This window comes from Salvelinus fontinalis, chromosome 25 (assembly GCF_029448725.1).
Source record: "Salvelinus fontinalis isolate EN_2023a chromosome 25, ASM2944872v1, whole genome shotgun sequence".
In the NCBI taxonomy this organism is placed as follows: domain Eukaryota; kingdom Metazoa; phylum Chordata; class Actinopteri; order Salmoniformes; family Salmonidae; genus Salvelinus; species Salvelinus fontinalis.
The window spans coordinates 36096244-36114735 of NC_074689.1; the positions used below are offsets into that span (position 1 = coordinate 36096244).

The 18492-nt window shown below is 45.7% G+C and overlaps 2 protein-coding genes across 7 annotated transcripts; both read right to left on the reverse strand.

Annotated features, from left to right (window-relative positions):
- Positions 1 to 1212: 1212 nt before the first annotated feature.
- LOC129823240 (streptococcal hemagglutinin-like) lies at positions 1213 to 4963 on the reverse strand. 6 transcript variants are annotated; one of them, XM_055882131.1, is made up of 4 exons: positions 3713 to 4963; positions 3624 to 3675; positions 2895 to 3586; positions 1220 to 2846 (listed from the first exon to the last, which is right to left on the reverse strand). In XM_055882131.1, the coding sequence occupies exons 1-4, from the start codon at positions 4326 to 4328 to the stop codon at positions 2026 to 2028; spliced, it is 2181 nt and encodes a 726-aa protein (XP_055738106.1). In that variant the 5' UTR covers positions 4329 to 4963; the 3' UTR covers positions 1220 to 2025. The 6 variants fall into 6 exon arrangements, with proteins under 6 accessions (XP_055738102.1, XP_055738106.1, XP_055738104.1 ...); XM_055882127.1 differs by having other exon boundaries at positions 1213 to 3675; positions 3713 to 3796; positions 3833 to 4963; XM_055882129.1 differs by having other exon boundaries at positions 2895 to 3675.
- Positions 4957 to 17158, reverse strand: LOC129823241 (kelch repeat and BTB domain-containing protein 2-like). Its single transcript, XM_055882132.1, has 6 exons — positions 16846 to 17158; positions 16446 to 16579; positions 11854 to 12569; positions 10013 to 10178; positions 7285 to 7518; positions 4957 to 6692 (listed from the first exon to the last, which is right to left on the reverse strand). Exons 3-6 carry the CDS (start codon positions 12024 to 12026, stop codon positions 5364 to 5366), a joined length of 1902 nt encoding a protein of 633 aa, XP_055738107.1. The 5' UTR covers positions 12027 to 12569; positions 16446 to 16579; positions 16846 to 17158; the 3' UTR covers positions 4957 to 5363.
- Between the last annotated feature and the right edge of the window lie 1334 nt (positions 17159 to 18492).

The window sequence follows — 18492 nt, forward strand, 5'->3', positions numbered from 1 at the left end:
TGTGCCGCCCTATGGGACTCCCAATCACAGTCGGGTGTGATACAGCCTGGATTCAAACCAGGTACCGCAGTGATGCCTCTTACACGGAGATGCAGTGCCTTAGTGGGCTCCTGAGTGGCGCAGCAGTCTAAGGGGCCTCTCCTCCAAACTTTAGTTGGCACTGTGCAATGGATTTAGTTATTTAAATTGTGGAATAGCCAGGGGCACACTTCAACACACAATTTACAAACAAATAATGTGTTTAGTGAGTCCACCAGAGCAGAGGCAGTAAGGTTGTGAATTGGTCCATTTTCCTGTCCTAAGCACTCAAAATGTAACGAGTACTTTTGCATGTCAGGGAAAATGTATGGAGTATAAAGTACAATCTTTTCTTTAGGAATGTAGTGTAGTAAAAGTAGCCAAAAATAAATAGTAAAGTACAGATTCCCCCCCCCCCCCCCCTAAAATAACTTTAGAAATACATTAAAGTATTTTTACACCACTGTATTTTAAGCTTTTCATGAAGCTCCCGACAAACAGTTATTGTGCTGATGATGCTTACAGAGGCAGTTTGAACCTCGGGTAGTGTGTTGCAACCAAGGACAGGCGTTTTGTACGTGCTACGCGCTTCAGCGTTCCAGTTCTGTGAGCTTGTGTGGCCTACCACTACGCGGCTCAGTCGTTGTTGCTCCTAGATGTTTCCACTTCACAATAATAGCAGTCTACCGGGGGGCAGCTCTAGCAGGGCAGAAATTTGACATGTTGGAAAGGTGGCATCCTATGACGGTGCCACGTTGAAAGTCACTGAGCTCTTCAGTAAGGACCATTCTACTGCCACTGTTTGTCTATGGAGATTGCATGGCGGTGTGCTCGATTTTATACACCTGTCAGCCACAAGTCTGAAATAGCCCGAATCCATTAATTTAAAGGGGTATCCACTTTTTGAGATATAGTTTGTCTGAATACCAACTATTGAGAAATGTGAAGGGCACTACTACCCTTAGGTCTCTGGACGATAGTAGTGCACTTTGTAGGCAACAGGGTTCTAGTTGGGATGCACACACTTAAGGCAAACGTCACCCCATTCCCTACATCAGGGCTCTCCAACCCTGTTCCTGGAGAGCTACCCTCCTGTAGGTTATTTTCAACCCAAGTCGTAACTAACCTGATTCAGTTAAATCAGCCAGCTAATTATTAGAGTCAGATGCTCTAGATTAGGGTTTGAGCAAAAACCTGCAAGACCTGCCTGGGTGAATGGCAGTGTGTGTTGGTCAACACAATTATGGGAAGGGAAAAAAAATTACAAGTTTAGACAGCAGGCATAAACAGGTCTATAGGTTGTCTGACAACATCGATCAAACTAAACATGTTAATTTAGCATAAAACCAAACTCTTTGTTTTACCCACACACACACTTAACGTCGACTCAACAAAATGCCCAGTTTCTAATGCTGGTAAGATAGTGACAAGTCTGTACTGTCAGTTGACTAGTATAACAAATACATTGTGACAAATCAAGTGTACTTAAAAATCAACAGAAACACATTAAATCCATCATGTGAAAATAACGAGTAGTTTTGAGAACGTTTTGGTATATTTTTTTTAATAAATTAAAACGTTCATTCAAAATACAGTGCCAAAGGAACATGATGCAGCCAACATGCTAGTACGGTTTGTCATGAAGCACCTGTGCTCATGTTTTAAAGTTGAAACCAGAAGACAGCGCCGTCCGCTCCTTCCCAACCACCCTCCATTTTGTTCCGTTTCCACTACGGCTAGTGGTTGCTGGGAAAATCCCCATAGCAACAGCCCTGGGCCAGCCCTCTTTCCTTCTCAGACCCAATCAGCAGCAAGAGTCCTCAATATTTAACTCACAAGAAAAATGTAAAATCAGATAAGGGGGGGGGGATACCTATACACAATCACACTACAGTAATGTCTGATATTAAATACACGAATACAAAATAGAACCTGGTTATTTTCCACACACTAAAACAGTTGTCTTTTTTTAAAGATATGAAAAATATATATTTTTGTATATTTATTTCAGCAGCTTGGAAATAATGCATGAGCCCAAAAATCTATAGTTGTTGATAGAGTGACGGTGGTGTGTGGTTGATGGTACTGAGAGAGAGAGAGAGCGCGAAGGTGGTGTGTGGTTGATGGTACTGAGAGAGAGAGAGAGAGCGCGAAGGTGGTGTGTGGTTGATGGTACTGAGAGAGAGAGAGAGAGCGCGAAGGTGGTGTGTGGTTGATGGTACTGAGAGAGAGAGAGAGAGCGCGAAGGTGGTGTGTGGTTGATGGTACTGAGAGAGAGAGAGAGAGAGAGAGCGCGAAGGTGGTGTGTGGTTGATGGTACCGAGAGAGAGAGAGAGAGCGCGAAGGTGGTGTGTGGTTGATGGTACTGAGAGAGAGAGAGAGAGCGCGAAGGTGGTGTGTGGTTGATGATACTGAGAGAGAGAGAGAGAGAGAGCGCGAAGGTGGTGTGTGGTTGATGGTACTGAGAGAGAGAGAGAGAGAGCGCGAAGGTGGTGTGTGGTTGATGATAGTACAGAGAGAGAGAGCGCGAAGGTGGTGTGTGGTTGATGATAGTACAGAGAGAGAGAGCGCGAAGGTGGTGTGTGGTTGATGATAGTACAGAGAGAGAGAGCGCGAAGGTGGTGTGTGGTTGATGATAGTACAGAGAGAGAGAGAGTGAAGGTGGTGTGTGGTTGATAGTACAGAGAGAGAGAGCGCGAAGGTGGTGTGTGGTTGATAGTACAGAGAGAGAGAGCGCGAAGGTGGTGTGTGGTTGATAGTACAGAGAGAGAGAGCGCGGAGGTGGTGTGTGGTTGATGATAGTACAGAGAGAGAGAGAGAGCGCGAAGGTGGTGTGTGGTATTGATAGTACAGAGAGAGAGAGAGAGAGCGCGAAGGTGGTGTGTGGTTGATGATAGTACAGAGAGAGAGAGAGAGCGTGAAGGTGGTGTGTGGTTGATGATAGTACAGAGAGAGAGAGCGCGAAGGTGGTGTGTGGTTGATGATAGTACAGAGAGAGAGAGCGCGAAGGTGGTGTGTGGTTGATGATAGTACAGAGAGAGAGAGCGCGAAGGTGGTGTGTGGTTGATGATAGTACAGAGAGAGAGAGCGCGAAGGTGGTGTGTGGTTGATGATAGTACAGAGAGAGAGAGAGAGCGTGAAGGTGGTGTGTGGTTGATGATAGTACAGAGAGAGAGAGAGAGCGTGAAGGTGGTGTGTGGTTGATGATAGTACAGAGAGAGAGAGAGCGTGAAGGTGGTGTGTGGTTGATAGTACAGAGAGAGAGAGAGCGTGAAGGTGGTGTGTGGTTGATAGTACAGAGAGAGAGAGAGCGTGAAGGTGGTGTGTGGTTGATAGTACAGAGAGAGAGAGAGTGAAGGTGGTGTGTGGTTGATGATAGTACAGAGAGAGAGAGAGTGAAGGTGGTGTGTGGTTGATGATAGTACAGAGAGAGAGAGAGAGAGCAGGTGTGTGGTTGATGATAGTACTGAGAGAGAGAGAGAGCAGGTGTGTGGTTGATGATAGTACTGAGAGAGAGAGAGAGCAGGTGTGTGGTTGATGATAGTACTGAGAGAGAGAGAGAGAGCAGGTGTGTGGTTGATGATAGTACTGAGAGAGAGAAGCAGGTGTGTGGTTGATGATAGTACTGAGAGAGAGAGAGAGAGAGAGAGAGAGCAGGTGTGTGGTTGATGATAGTACTGAGAGAGAGAAGCAGGTGTGTGGTTGATGATAGTACTGAGAGAGAGAGAGAGAGAGAGAGAGAGCAGGTGTGTGGTTGATGATAGTACTGAGAGAGAGAGAGAGAGAGAGCAGGTGTGTGGTTGATGATAGTACTGAGAGAGAGAGAGAGAGAGCAGGTGTGTGGTTGATGATAGTACTGAGAGAGAGAGAGAGAGAGCAGGTGTGTGGTTGATGATAGTACTGAGAGAGAGAGAGAGAGAGCAGGTGTGTGGTTGATGATAGTACTGAGAGAGAGAGAGAGAGCAGGTGTGTGGTTGATGATAGTACTGAGAGAGAGAGAGAGAGCAGGTGTGTGGTTGATGATAGTACTGAGAGAGAGAGAGAGAGCAGGTGTGTGGTTGATGATAGTACTGAGAGAGAGAGAGAGAGAGAGCAGGTGTGTGGTTGATGATAGTACTGAGAGAGAGAGAGAGAGAGAGAAGCAGGTGTGTGGTTGATGATAGTACTGAGAGAGAGAGAGAAGCAGGTGTGTGGTTGATGATAGTACTGAGAGAGAGAGAAGCAGGTGTGTGGTTGATGATAGTACTGAGAGAGAGAGAAGCAGGTGTGGTTGCGAAGACCTGCATTAAAAAAAATAAAACAGCCGGCATAAATCCTCTTATCACTATGCTGAGACGGAGGTTAGCTAGTGTTGGCGCTCTTCTGTAAACTTCCGGCTGGCTGTGTGGAAGACCTGTGTCCAGAGAGATTGACTAAGTAAGCGTCCACAATGGCTCCCTATAGAGTGCACTACTTTTGACCAGAACCACATGGGCGAGCTCAAGAAGCGTACGGTTGCCCTATGGACCCTGGTCAAAGGTAGTGCACTCTGTAGGGAATAGGGAGCCATTGTGGACGCAAACCCTAGGAGACAGGCTAGAGGGGCGGTAGTGTACCAGGGGAGAGACAAGGGCTTGTGTGGGTGTCTGGGACCGAGAGGTAAAGAGATGACTAGTGACAGGACCTGCAGTCACCACCTAGAACCCTCTCCCACTGCGACACCTCAGACCTCCGCCCTGTCCCCTGGATGTTCCAATACCACGTGCATCCCAAAATGGCACCCTAATTCTAGATAAAAAAATAATTTAAAAAAAGCACTTATTTTGGCAAGAAGCCTATAGCGCTCTCATCAAAAGTAGTGCCCTACAAACAGGGAGCCATTTGGAACACAAGCCAGGTGTCCCTGGGAAAGACGCGTGGATTGAAAACAGTGTTGAGATGGAGATCGGGGGGGGGGGGGGGGGGGGGGGGGTTGGTACAGTTTCCATCATTATTCCAAGGAGACTTTCACCTGTAAGTGCATCATCATCATCATCATCATCAACATATCAGTTTACTTGTGATAATAAAGTCAGAACTGGCAACAACAAAAAAGTAAGTTCAAATCCTAGTATTTGGAGGGGGAAATCGTTTTTTCGTTTCTCTCCTACATTTTGAATGTCTGACAGTTCAGTACTGTTTGTTTGTCAGCAACAGCCAGCCAGGCAGAACAGCCTTTAAAATGCAGCAAGTCTAGTAATTGTCAGATGCCTCTGATCCAGATAGCAACCCACTTAGTGCCTCAGTACTGTGGTAATCTACTCCTCCGACCCCCTCAAGCCTTCAGGGCCACCCCTCCAACACATCCAGAGGTGAAAGGTCAAGAGTTATATGTGAGGGAGAGACACCATCTCCCCGTCCACCTGAAACTCCTCGGCCCCGTCGGGGGAGAACAGGTAGGTGGGTGGTTTCCATGGGGACTCCTCCAGACAGGACGGGTACAGCTTCCCCACAGAGCAGCAGAAGTCCTTCCCCAAGTCCCATAGTACCCGCTCAGACACGGGCTGCCTCAGGAACCAGCGGTCCAGCTCCAGGTCGTACTGGTAGATGGCGTACTTGGCGCGCTCGTTCATGTGAGTCTCACGCATGAAGATGCAGAGAGAACCCGGGAGGACCACAGCCCGCACGCACGGGTCCGAGTAACGCTTGGCGGGGATGTTGGCGGCCAGGCGCCACTCGTTCTTGCCGACGTCGTAGATCTCCACGGTGACCGAGGAGCCGTCGATGGTGCTGGTAGGCATGCGGACACCCGAGCTGCTGACCAAATGGAGCCCGCCGATATAGAAGATGAGGTCACCGAAGGCAGCGGCGGAGGCAAAGCAACGACTGGTCTTCCTCATGGCCATCTCTCCCCAGGTGTCAGCGCGGGGGAAGTAGCAGTACATGAGGTCGTGGGTCATCACGTAGACACAGCCGTGTGCCGCTACAGACGTGGTCCAGTTCCAGGCGCAGGGGAGAGGAGACGTCATGGCCCACTCGTCTTTCTCACAGTCGTAGCGCTCTACAGTACGTTTATTCAGCTCCCCGCCCACGTTGTCCCCCCCGATGGCGTAGATGTAGCCTTCACAGTAGACCAGAGAGGGCTTGATGCGGGCACACATCATGGGCGTCTTGGGCAACCAGGTGTTCTGCTGGGCATCGAACCAGAAGAAGCTGTCCACCGACCGGAACACCGCCTGCATCTTGCTGCCGCTCTTCCCGTGGTTGGCGATTGAGTTCTTCAGCGGGATCTGCCCGCCGGCGATGAACACGTCGTTGTCGGGGGTGACGAGCGTTCCCACCTTCTGAAGGTCGCCGGGTGGGTTGCTGAGCTTGTAGACCTTCTCAGCCTGCGGGCTGTAACACACTACCGTGTGGTTGGGGCCCGTCGTCACCTGTCCCATGTCAGCCGGCGACTCTGACGTAGCCTCCATAAAGATCAGCATCTCCTCCTTGGTCATCCCCAGGCGGGGTTTGAAGAACTTGGGCATGGACTTGTAGAGGCCCTGCACTACGACAGACTTGTCGTTAGGAGGTAGGCCCTGGAACCAGGCGCGCTGCGTCACCTCAGACAGAGCGTCGATGCGGATCTGGCTGAGCACCGACGAGAGGTACTGGGACCTGGCCTGCATGTTGTCCTCAAGCCACAGCATGGCCGCCTCTCTCACCGTCTCCTCCTGAGAGAAGGAGAGAATGTTTATCATCCCATGGGCAGTAATTTGGGGGTATTCCAGAAAGCAGGATTATAAAAAGGGATACTTTAGGATTTTGGCAATGAGACTCTTTATCTTGAGTCAGATGAACTCATCCATACCATTTTTACATTTCAGAGCCGTTTGAAAGAAGTTGCTAACTAGCTCAATTGCTAACTGGCGTTGGCACAATGACTGGATGTCTTTGCTAGCATTACAGGCATTTTGCTAATGATTGTTAGTATTGGCTCACCAAACTACCTTTAACTTTCTTCATACTGGACACAGTGACAAGTTCATCTGACTCTCGGGAACTAGATACAGGCCCTCATTGCCAGAATCTCAAAGTATTCCATTAAGTGAGCTTATATATGTGGCTAACTCTTGGTTGTTGTTGTCAAACCAGTTATACCATGCCAATTTCAAAAAGCTGAAGTTTATTTCAAGCCATTTGACAGTTTGCTGGCCAGCGTCATTGATCCTGCTTGCTGGATAAGACCCACGCTTTACCAACGATAGTCCGTAGAAAATACACACAGCCAACAATATGAAGACAAAGTATATAAATATAAGGTACCTTCTCCACGTTGAGGTTGTCTGAGCTCAGTACGTCGACCAGCAGCTCGTGGGACAGCTGTAGGAAGGCCTCCTGACGGTAGACTACGGAGAACTTGTGTTCCACCATTCGCTTGGCGCTTTGCTTCAGCTCCACACAGGAGAACAGGTCCCCGATGCTCAACATCCGGACACAGTTGTCTGCGTGGATCTTCTTCACCAGGTAGTCCCTGCACTGCAGTAGCACGTCCTCTACCTGTATTTGGGAGGGGGGGTAATAACACTAACCTTAGTTGAATGAGGTCACTGGATGAGAGCATTTGTTAAAATGATTTTTTAAAAGTTTTGTTATAGAGAACCAGCCAACCACAGTATGAAAAACTACTAGGACATAAACATTGTGATTATGTTAGTAAGAATAAATTACAATCATTGTCCATTTGGCCTACACATAATCCCCATTCATTAATCCTCTTTCATGAATGCTCTGAGTCCACTGATCAGAAATTGGACGGTCAGTGAGTAAGACACCAGGGACGTAACGTTACACATCAATCCGTCATTCAAACGTTTCAGATACAAGTGCGTCGGTCTGCGGACGCCAAACCAATCCAAATGTGGCCTGCGTCGGTCTGCGGACGCCAAACCAATCCAAATGTGGCCTGCGTCGGTCTGCGGACGCCAAACCAATCCAAATGTGGCCTGCGTCGGTCTGCGGACGCCAAACCAATCCAAATGTGGCCTGCGTCGGTCTGCGGACGCCAAACCAATCCAAATGTGGCCTGCGTCGGTCTGCGGACGCCAAACCAATCCAAATGTGGCCTGCGTCGGTCTGCGGACGCCAAACCAATCCAAATGTGGCCTGCGTCGGTCTGCGGACGCCAAACCAATCCAAATGTGGCCAGAAAAGCAATACAAATGAGTCGTTGGTTCAGCTAGTAGAGACAACACATCTGGCTATACCTGCTGAATGGGGCAGATACTTCATGGTTCAGGTTCACCATATAATTGAAATAAAAAAGCTGAGTGTATATGATCACGTTTAAATGTACAGAGTAAAGTTGATAACATCATATTGGAGGAAAACAAAATCACTTGTGGGGCACACTGCATGTTCAAAGCGAGAGGAGATGACTCCAGAAAAACATCGTCAAAACCATTCTATTTTTCGGGGTGAAATCAAAGTTGAGAGAGATACAGTTGAAGTCAGAAGTTTACATAAACCTTATCCAAATAAACTGAGTTTAAAATGTTTCACAATGCCTGACATTTAATCCTAGTAAACATTCCCTGTTTCAGGTCAGTTAGGATCACCACTTTATTTGAAGAAAGTGAAATGTCAGAATAATTGTAGAGAGAATGATTTATTTACTTTCTTGCCACATCTTTGGAAGTATGCTTGGGGTCATTGTCCATTTGGAAGACCAAGTTCCGTCCAAGATTTAACTTCCTGACTGATATCCTGAGAAGTTGCTTCAATATATCCACAATTTCCCTCCCTCATGATGCCATCTATTTTGTGAAGTGCACCAGTCCCTCCTGCAGCAAAGAACCCCCACAACATGCTGCCACCCCCATGCTTCACGGTTGGGATGGTGTTCTTTGGTTTGCTAGCCTCCCCCTTTTTCCTCCATACATAACGATGCTCATTATGGCCAAACAGTTCAATTTTTGTTTCATCAGACCAGAGGACATTTGTCCAAAAAGTACAATATTTGTCTCCATGTGCAGTTGCAAACCGGAGTCTGGCTTTTTTATGGCGGTTTTGGAGCAGTGGCTTCTTCCTTGCTCAGCGGCCTTTCAGGTTATGTCGATATAGGACTCATTTTACTGTGGATATAGATACTTTTGTACCCGTTTCCTCCAGCATCTTCACAAGGTCCTTTGCTGTTGTTTTGGGATTGATTTGCACTTCTCACCAAAGTACGTTCATCTCTAGGAGACAGAACGCGTCTCCTTCCTGAGCGGTATGATGGCTGCATCGTCCCATGGTGTTTATAATTGCGTACTATTGTTTGTACAGATGAACGTGGTACCTTCAGGCGTTTTGAAATTGCTCCCAAGGATGAACCAGACTTGTGGTCTAAAATGTTATTTTCTGAGGTCTTGACTGATTTCTTTTGATTTCCTATGATGTAAAGCAGAGGCACGGTGTTTGAAGGTAGACCTTGAAATACATCCACAGGTACACCTCCAATTGACTCAAATGATGTCAATTAGCCTATCAGAAGCTTCTAAAGCCATGACATCATTTTCTGGAGTTTTCTAAGCTGTTTAAAAAGGCACAGTCAACTTAGTGTATGTAAACTTCTGACCCACTGAAATTGTGATACAGTGAATTATAAGTGAAATAATCTGTCTGTAAACAATTGTTGGAAAAATGACTTGTCATGCACAAAGTAGATGTCCTAACCGACTTGCCAAAACTATAATTTGTTAACAAGAAATTTGTGGAGTGGTTGAAAAAACGAGTTAATGATTCCAACCTAAGTGTATGTAAACTTCCTACTTCCACCGTCTGTCTGTTCATTGGTTATGTCATAGCTCATTTGTAAACAAAATATTAATATACTTTTAGCTAACACTTAATTCGCAAAAATGTGTTAGTGGGTTTTGGTGATTTCAGAACAAAACAAAAGGCTGCATTGCCCCCCTAATCTGATAGTGGGGTGTTCGATGCCTAGTCTCCTTTATGGCTCAAATCAGGTGCCTACAGAGTACATATACCATAGACATGTGACGTGTCCTACCTGGAGGAAGCATGCCGTCTCATAAAGGGGCTCCACGGTGTTGTCGTTAATAGTCAGGTTGCCTGTATAGGCATATGTGATGATCATCTGCAGGGTGGCTGGGTTCACGTTCCTCAGCTGAACATGACTCTGTTTACTCTCAGACAGACCACTCATAAACATGGCCCTGAAGAGGAGAGGAGAACAGGACAGAGTTACTCTCAGACAGACCAATAAGGCTCTGGGCAAAAGTAGTGCACGTGGTAGGGAATAGGATGCTTTTTGGGCCACTGCGGTAGACTGTCAATCCCAGCAGCCCCAGTTGAACTCAGGCATGAGACTAAAACCAGTGACCAGACCACAGCATGTTCTCTGGCTGTGTACTCTGCTCTGTGGCTCAACACCCCAGCCAGCCATAGCGTCCTCCCCCCTCCTGACACCCACAGAAGGAAACCTCTAGAAGCGTCCACCCTCCCTCCCGACACAGCCGTATCCTTGAAAAGCACCCCCCCCCCCCCATATCCTCTAGAAGCGTCCTCCCTCCCGACACAGCCGTATCCTTGAGAAGCACCCCCCCCCCCATATCCTCTAGAAGCGTCCTCCCTCCCGACACAGCCGTATCCTTGAGAAGCACCCCCCCCCCCCCATATCCTCTAGAAGCGTCCTCCCTCCCGACACAGCCGTATCCTTGAGAAGCACCCCCCCCCCCCCATATCCTCTAGAAGCGTCCTCCCTCCCGACACAGCCGTATCCTTGAGAAGCACCCCCCCCCCCCACCCGGCGGTATCCTCTAGTGTCATCCTCCTCCTACACTCTCCACTTCCTCATTCCCCAGCAGATCAACTACTCATTCATACTGTGTAACCATGGTGTGCCCCTCTCACACTCACTCTGAAATCTGTATCCCAAATGGCACCCTATTCCCTACATAGTGCACTACTTTAGCCCAGGGCTCATAGGAGAACATTTATGGTGGTTTGTTTACTGCTCACAACAGGATCTGGATCTGCCAGGGTCATGCTCTGGATGTTACACAACGCTGCAGGCATCCCCCTGCCTGGCCCCCCTCCCCAGGTCTGTGTGCGTGACAAGGCTTCCCTTTCCCTGCAGCGAGGGGAGGAGGGACACCTCTCGAGGAGGGAAGAGAAGGGGGGGGGGGGGCGACCTCTGAACCCTAGAGGGGAAATGCTTTGCATGTTGTCACCGCATATCGAGTGGCGTGTGTGGGAACCAGTGTAGAGCTTGTTCCAGGTTGCACCCTATATACTGTTGACCTGGGCCCATAGGCAGTAGGGTGCCGTTTGGGACACAACCCATGGTCTAATAACGGTTGCTGTTTACTAAGACATATATAGAGGTATGCGGTATGTTACTGTTTGTCCGCACCTTTTATTTAACCCTGATTTAACCAAGTAGGCCAAGATAACGCAAAGCAGACAAAACAAAGCTTGCATCTCCCTCGGCAACAGTTATTGGTAATATTCCCCAAACAAATGATTTGAACCCGTGGTTCAGGAAGTATCCCAGGGGCTTCTGAAAGAAGCACAACATTAGATGACTAAAGTGCTGCAGTTGAAAGTAGAGTCCCAAATGGAACCCTATATATATAGTGTACTACTTTTGACCAGAGACTTAATAGGGTGCCATTTGGGACACATACCAGGAGTGACTTAATGGTTTCCCCCAATAGGCCTGCTGCTGTACTGTAGTACTGGTACGGGACGTTCTGCTGAACAGAACAGGACAGTGACTCACCTGAAATACAAGCTGCAAGAGACAGTACAGTGGACTACATAGGGGCCCATAGACCTGTCCTCTGGTCAAAAGTAGTACACTACGTAGGGAACGTGGAGTTAACTCACCTGAAATAGGAGCTGCATGTGGCCAGGACCATCTTGTGACAGGGGAACTCGTGGTCCTCCACCAGCAACACCACGTCAGTTAGTAACTTCTGTTCATAAAACAACTTGAGCTGCTCTAGCAGGGAGACAGCGTAGTCCGTGTTGACTGGCCTGCGCTCATTGAGATCCGACATCGTTGCATCCCATGAAATCGCGCCCCCAGTTTCAGTAGTTAACAAAGCCGGTAAAAGAACCGGGCTCCAAAACCAACCTGGAAAGTATGTTGGGTTTTTTATTTATTAAGAAAAATAAAAAAAAAAGTCCCAGAGAGACACCAGTGTTGGATGATCGACAGAACAGGCGTGTCCCAGGACCAGGTTAAAGTACTTCTGCAGCAAAAAAACAAAACAGCAACTCCTCCTGTTCCCCACTGATGGATGAGCAGTTAGGGAGACCAATCAGGTTGGTTCCTCTCTCAGCAGGGAGACCAATCAGGTAGCATCCTCCAACTGGGCTCTCTATCTGTAGGGCGTTGTCTAGAACCTCCAGAGTATACCAGTCAGTTCTGGTGGGTCAGTCTCGGCTGTGTTGTCCCTCCTTGCTCTGTATAGCCCAGACAGACAGGTCTCTCTCAGGGCATAGAGAGAGACAGACGGGCAGGCACAGGGGACTGGATGGAGGTAGTGGGGACAGAGACTGTGGTGGTGGGATGGTGACACTGCTACATCAGTTCTGGGCTGAAAACACACAACAGAATCAAACCACTTTAAATCAATCAAATCAGGTCCAGGATACAGAAACCCTAGTTGTTTATATAGTGCACTACTTTAGCACACCTACTCATTCAAGGTTTTTTTCTTTCTTTTTACTATTTTCTACATTGTAGAATAATAGTGAAGACATCAAAACTATGAAATAACACATATGGAATCATGTAGTAACCAAAATAAAAAACAATTTCATATTAGAGATTCTTTAAAGTAGCCACCCTTTGCCTTGATGACAGCGTGACACTCTTGGCATTCTCAACCAGCTTCATGAGGTAGTCACCTGGAATGCATTTCAATTAACAGGTGGGCCTTAAAAGTTAATTTGTGGAATTTCTTTCCTTCTTAATGTGTTTGAGCCAATCAGTTGTGACAAGGGCATTGGTAAATTGGTAAACTCTGATTTACCACCCCAAGATATCCCTGCACAACGTCTATTTGCGCCCCTACTGGATGGAAACTACAAATGTAAAGGCTGTGCTCAATGCAATGGCACTTATAAATGTAGATCCTTACAACACCCCCAAACAGGGAAACAGATCCCAATCAAAGGTGTTATCACATGCTCCTCCACTAAAGCAGTCATCTTATAACTTGTCCTTGTGGTAAAACTTGTGGGTAAAACAAAGCGTGAATTAAAAGTACGTATCTCGGAGCATCGTAACACCATTAGGTGCCTAAACCCGACTTACCCAGTTGTGTCCCACTTTTTGCAAGAAAACCACTCGATTTCGTCTCTACATTATATTGGCGCGGAACATGTCACCCTCCCTAGGAGAGGGGGTGACCTCGACAATTTATTGTTAAAACGAGAGGCTGCCTGGATCTTTAATTTAAAGACCCTAGCTCCCTTCAGTCTCAAAGTAGACTTTGATTCTTGCGATTCTGCTATTGTACCTTTTTGTAGGCTTATGTAGCCAAATTGTATCTATGATCGTACGCTATCCATTTACGTTTTGTATGCCATTTTACATTTAAGTCATTTCGCAGACGCTCTTATCCAGAGCGACTTACAAGTACATACATTCATACTTTTTATTTTTAATAAATATATGAGAATTAACCAATGATACCAGGCCACACCTGGCCATGATTACAGACACCTGTGTGTGTCTTTTCACACTATATAAACGAGTCATCCCGCAGTGTTTGTCATTACACCCTGATGAAGACAGCTTGTCTGTCGAAACGTTGGACATAAATATTTCTGCATCTGATCTCCTAGATCAGCTCGCCGTTATATATTTTTAAGTGTTCCCCGCCGCTAGCCAGCAACAGGTGTGCGTTTCTTTTGCCTCTAGATTAATTTGAAGAATCTAAAATATATTTTGATTTGTTTAACACTTTTTTTTTTGTTAATACATTATTTAATAGTTTTGATGTCTTCATCAGGAAAAAACCCTGGAATGAGTTGGTGTCCAAACTTTTGACTGGTGCGGTATATCTTATCACTCTCTCCCCTCAGCCTATCAGATCAGCCCACATCCCTTCTGCATGAGAAAAGTGCACTGTCAACAATCTGGTCTACCCTTGCAGGTCACTTCCCTCCCTCCCTCCATCCATCCATCCATTCTCCTATCCCTCCCTCCGCTTGGAGAGACTCATTGCACTCGCTGACAGCCAGACAGCTACGTGCCTGTGTCTGTCTAGCAATTGGCAGCCTGACACAGGGAGAGTGACACACTGATAAAAACCCAGATTCACTTGTTAATGGGGCACTACTAAGCGCACCATAAAAAGTGTGTTTAAAAATCAAAACTAGAGCACAGCTTTGTAAGCCAACACCAAGCATAGGTTGTCCCAAATGGCACCCTAATGCCTAGATTGGTCAAAAGTAGTAACACTATGTAGGGAATAGGGAGCCATTTGGAACACAATAGTCATATCCTGGATGACTTTAGCCTCCATCCCTGGCACGATGCCATGCTACAAAGCTATCAGGGCACTTTTATTATCAACCCATTGGCTGAAAATAAATGGTGCAGTCTACCCTATACAGTCCTACCAATGCCAAACTAAGGCAATTGGTGACCCAAACAGCACATTTCTCCACGTTAGCCATGTCTGCGTTTACACAGGCAGCCCAATTCTGAGAGAGAGATAGGATCTATAGCTATCCATCTCCCTGGCCTGCAGTCAAATGTAGGCCTATAAATAATTTATTATTTGCCTCAAACAGCAAGTAAACAAAGTCTGTCATTCTCAATGGATGTAAAAAAAATAAATAATAATTGTTCCTCAATGTAGCCTAGTTGAAAAATATTTACAGCTCTATCCCTTTCGATAACCACTCAGCAATGTCGAAACAGTAATGCTCCGGTGGAAACTTCATAAAATATGCCTACATGATTACTTCTTATCCCTTAAGCAAATAGCCTACAGCAGTGTCTGGAGCGGGAAACTGAGGCCAAGAATATTTGATACAATGTTGCAAGTTTGCTAGCACCAGCTTCTGGCTGGACCAAATTAATAGTTGATACAACTTGTCAAGTTCCTTGCAGAGAGGCCATGCATAGCCAATGTGATTTATAGGATAATTTTAAATCAGGATAATTTCTACCTGTGATGGTTTTTATTTTTTGGCTTTACATATTGACAATAGAAGTTAAAAATATAAAAGTTTAATTTCGTTATAATTTTGATTAACCACATGACATTGAGATATGAAGATTATAAATGAAACTGTTCGACAAACATTTGCATATGAAAATCTTAACTGGTACACAGCTCAGTAGTAATGGTAGGATAACCTGGCACTCCACATGGAAAAGGTTATCGACCGCTGGTGTAGCCTATACCGGTAACTTCAGAACCTCAATGGCAGAATCTGCGAAGGCCCGCAACAGGAGGGTCGGGAGGTTTTTCTTCTGGTTACGCTATATTGATCTGGCTCCCTCTTCGGTAAGGATGTCGTGTAATGCATAACTAACGTTAGCAACTAGCAAACACTCGTGGGTCTGAATTTTTAATCGCAGTGTTTAAAGCGTCAAACAAGCTCAATAGTCTATACTGTATATGGAAAAATACGTTTTAAAGAATTGACTACGCTCGGTCGAGGGAGATTTTATTTATTCGGGGACAGCCGTAACTGGCAACATTGATGGCGGCCATGCACCAAAACATGGTGTACTACTAGTTAGGATAATCACGTTGGCCATCTCACTTCACATGCCAATGTCGTGATTCGTGCGTTTATGCCCTCCTCCCCACAACATGGGACATGACGCTGGCTAACATAAATATGACCAACTTTAGCCTGTGTACCGCCTGAAACCTTATTGTAGGTAGCTAGCTGCCTAACGTTAGCCAACTAGCTATCGGTTGGTTAGCACACTCGTCTAGCTAACGTTAGCATAGCCAGCTAAAAGCTGTTGTATTGAATTTAGAGCGCTGAAAACTCAATTGATACCATTTGTGGTAGTTAGCTAGTTTAACTAGAACATCACGAATGTTTGCTAGTTGCTAACGTTAGTTATGCATTACATGAAATCCTTACTGCTATTCACGGTCACTATGTAAAAAGAACTCTTAACTTAGTTGATTGGTTAACTTGGTGACTAATTTCATGGTGATAATTCAAATCAATGTATATACATCTGGTTAGTTAGCGGATTAGCTAGCAAAATTAACTGGTTATCTAGTCAGTGTTATCACGTAAGTTAACGTTACTTTTGTCAGTGCTAGTTACCTTAACATTCTGGCTACTGGGTTAGTAAGCTAATGTCAGCTAGCTGCATGGGTTACTGCCCCATTTTTCTACTTCTCAACCCCCCCCACACACTTCAAAACATGGATAAGCAAGCCAGGCCTTCAGTGGATGTGATGACTAGCTAGGTAGCTACTCACCTTTCTTTTTTCGAACCATTTATTCCTTAAAAGTTTGATTGCCAGGTCCCACGCAGTCTAGTCGTTGGTTATAACGTTGGCTAGTTCGCAAAAAGCGGCAGCTGCTCTTCCCTTCCGGGTACTTCTTGCCCAGACTTACACCCACACATATCATGAAAACCAAAGTATTCAGTTAGCTACAGTGATGGACTAAAAATCATATCAATTACGAATTTGAAATCTACCGTTAGGTCCATATTGGTTTCCAGCAAGCTCATAGATCTAACTAAGCACGCAGGTAAATAACAAGCAACGTAACGCTAGCTAGCTTTTGAGGATAACTAGCGTGAGCTGGCTAACAAGCGACAGTTACATTATAAGCTAGCTATGTTTGTTAGGATTTTAAACAAACATTCCTTACAAAAGCTAATTTAAGCGCTATTCCAGCATATTCGATGCCGACCGGTCTTCTCTTGCTATTACAGAAAGCGGCACGCTACGCAAAGATAGTAACTAGCTCCGGAAGCCGAATTTACACAATTACGACAGAAGCAACCAGCAAGACACCTTTATACAAAACGCTGGCGCCGGTTTCCACTAATTACCACAGCCACAAAGTCAAAATGGATTATGTCGTTCAAATTCATGAAAACAACAATTTGCTTTTTTCGTCTTAATGTAGGGTTAGGCATAAGGTTAGTAGTATGGTTAGGTTTAAAATCAGATTTAAAAAATATATATAAATGGTAGAAATAGGCGGGGTCTATGACTTTGTGGCCGTGGTAACTAGTGACGACCGCAGTGCAAGACACCAGAGGCTAAATGAGGATACTGGGCATGCGCCCAAAAAAACTCAGCGAGGGGATTCTATCAATGCACCGGGTTAGCGTTGATTGCGTTCGATTTGGAACCGGGCTGCATCCCGGCCACCTTGTGTGCAACCACTGTTCTGGCCGACGGCAAAGTCAGTTAAAAACAAGTGATGTAGGTTAAACACGTGGGGTAGGGAGTAATAATAATATAATATGCCATTTAGCAGCCCATGCTATCCAAAGTCACTTAAAGTCATGCGTGCATACAATGAGTTGTCATTGATCATGACTCTCGGTTCCATGACATTACAAATAAGAGTCATAGGATGCTCTGTAGCGGTGAGCTTTGTTAAGAGTCTGAACATGTATCACGCATCGCTTGCGGTACTTTTTTTAGAAGCATTCATATCTGTGAGAAATAATGTAATACTTTTTTAAAAGGGTTAAACAGATACACCTTTAATAGGGTTATAGTTTCCACACGGCCATATTTCCATGTTACAGGGCTTGTTTACTGAAGATGGGGTGAACTATCTGTGCTAATTAGCTGTCGGCGTCTCTGAACACCTGTATGTAAACGGAAGACAAAAGCCACAAACTTGTCACTGAAAAATACTGTAGGCTGCAACTGTGTTAAAACAGGTTAAAACAGGGTACAGTAAGTGTATGTTTTACATTTGTGGAATTATTTTGATGTGATATGAAAGTAGACGGGTTTATGTTTTTCGAACCATACCGTATTTGGGAATAGATTCACGTTTAGATTAAGTATTTTGGTCTTCCAAAGCCAATTCTCACTTTGAACATAACAGGTCCTTGGACTTCATGGACTAAGGAGTAATGTTAGGCACCTATAGTCCAGTAATGGGCTAACAATGAGTAAAATGCAGTGTTTTCACATGTAGAAGTGATGCATGTGATAAACGCTTTATCTGCCTTCGCAATGAAAACTAGTTAGAAAATTCTAACATGTATGTTAAGGAAAGGAGATGTATTTTTTTCTGAACTATGCACCATGCTGCATTGTTGACAATATAACCAAGCGTTGCAGATTACCATTAGAGTTGAGCAGGGTGCGCCTCCCTTACCGGCACATTGACGGGATATAGCCCGGTTCAACCAGGGCCATCTTAATCAAATCCCCCCCCCCCCAGTCCATCTTCAACTGTCTCTCCAAGGGAAATGGTGCACTTTTCTGAAAGAAAATGTTGGTGAAATGTAAAAAAGGGGTGAAAGAACAAATAAACTAGGAGGGG

Coding starts and splice junctions, on each gene's coding strand:
- LOC129823241 (XM_055882132.1), bottom strand. CDS start 12,026: ATGTCGGATCTCAATGAGCGCAGGCCAGTCAACACGGACTACGCTGTC. Junction 10,179..11,853: donor ACATGCAGCTCCTATTTCAG/GTGAGTTAACTC, acceptor TCTCCTCTTCAG/GGCCATGTTTATGAGTGGTC. Junction 7,519..10,012: donor AGACGGCATGCTTCCTCCAG/GTAGGACACGTC, acceptor TCCCAAATACAG/GTAGAGGACGTGCTACTGCA.
- LOC129823240 (XM_055882126.1), bottom strand. CDS start 4,328: ATGCCGGCTGTTTTATTTTTTTTAATGCAGGTCTTCGCAACCACACCT. Junction 3,587..3,623: donor TACTATCATCAACCACACAC/CTGCTTCTCTCT, acceptor TCAACCACACAC/CTGCTCTCTCTCTCTCTCTC.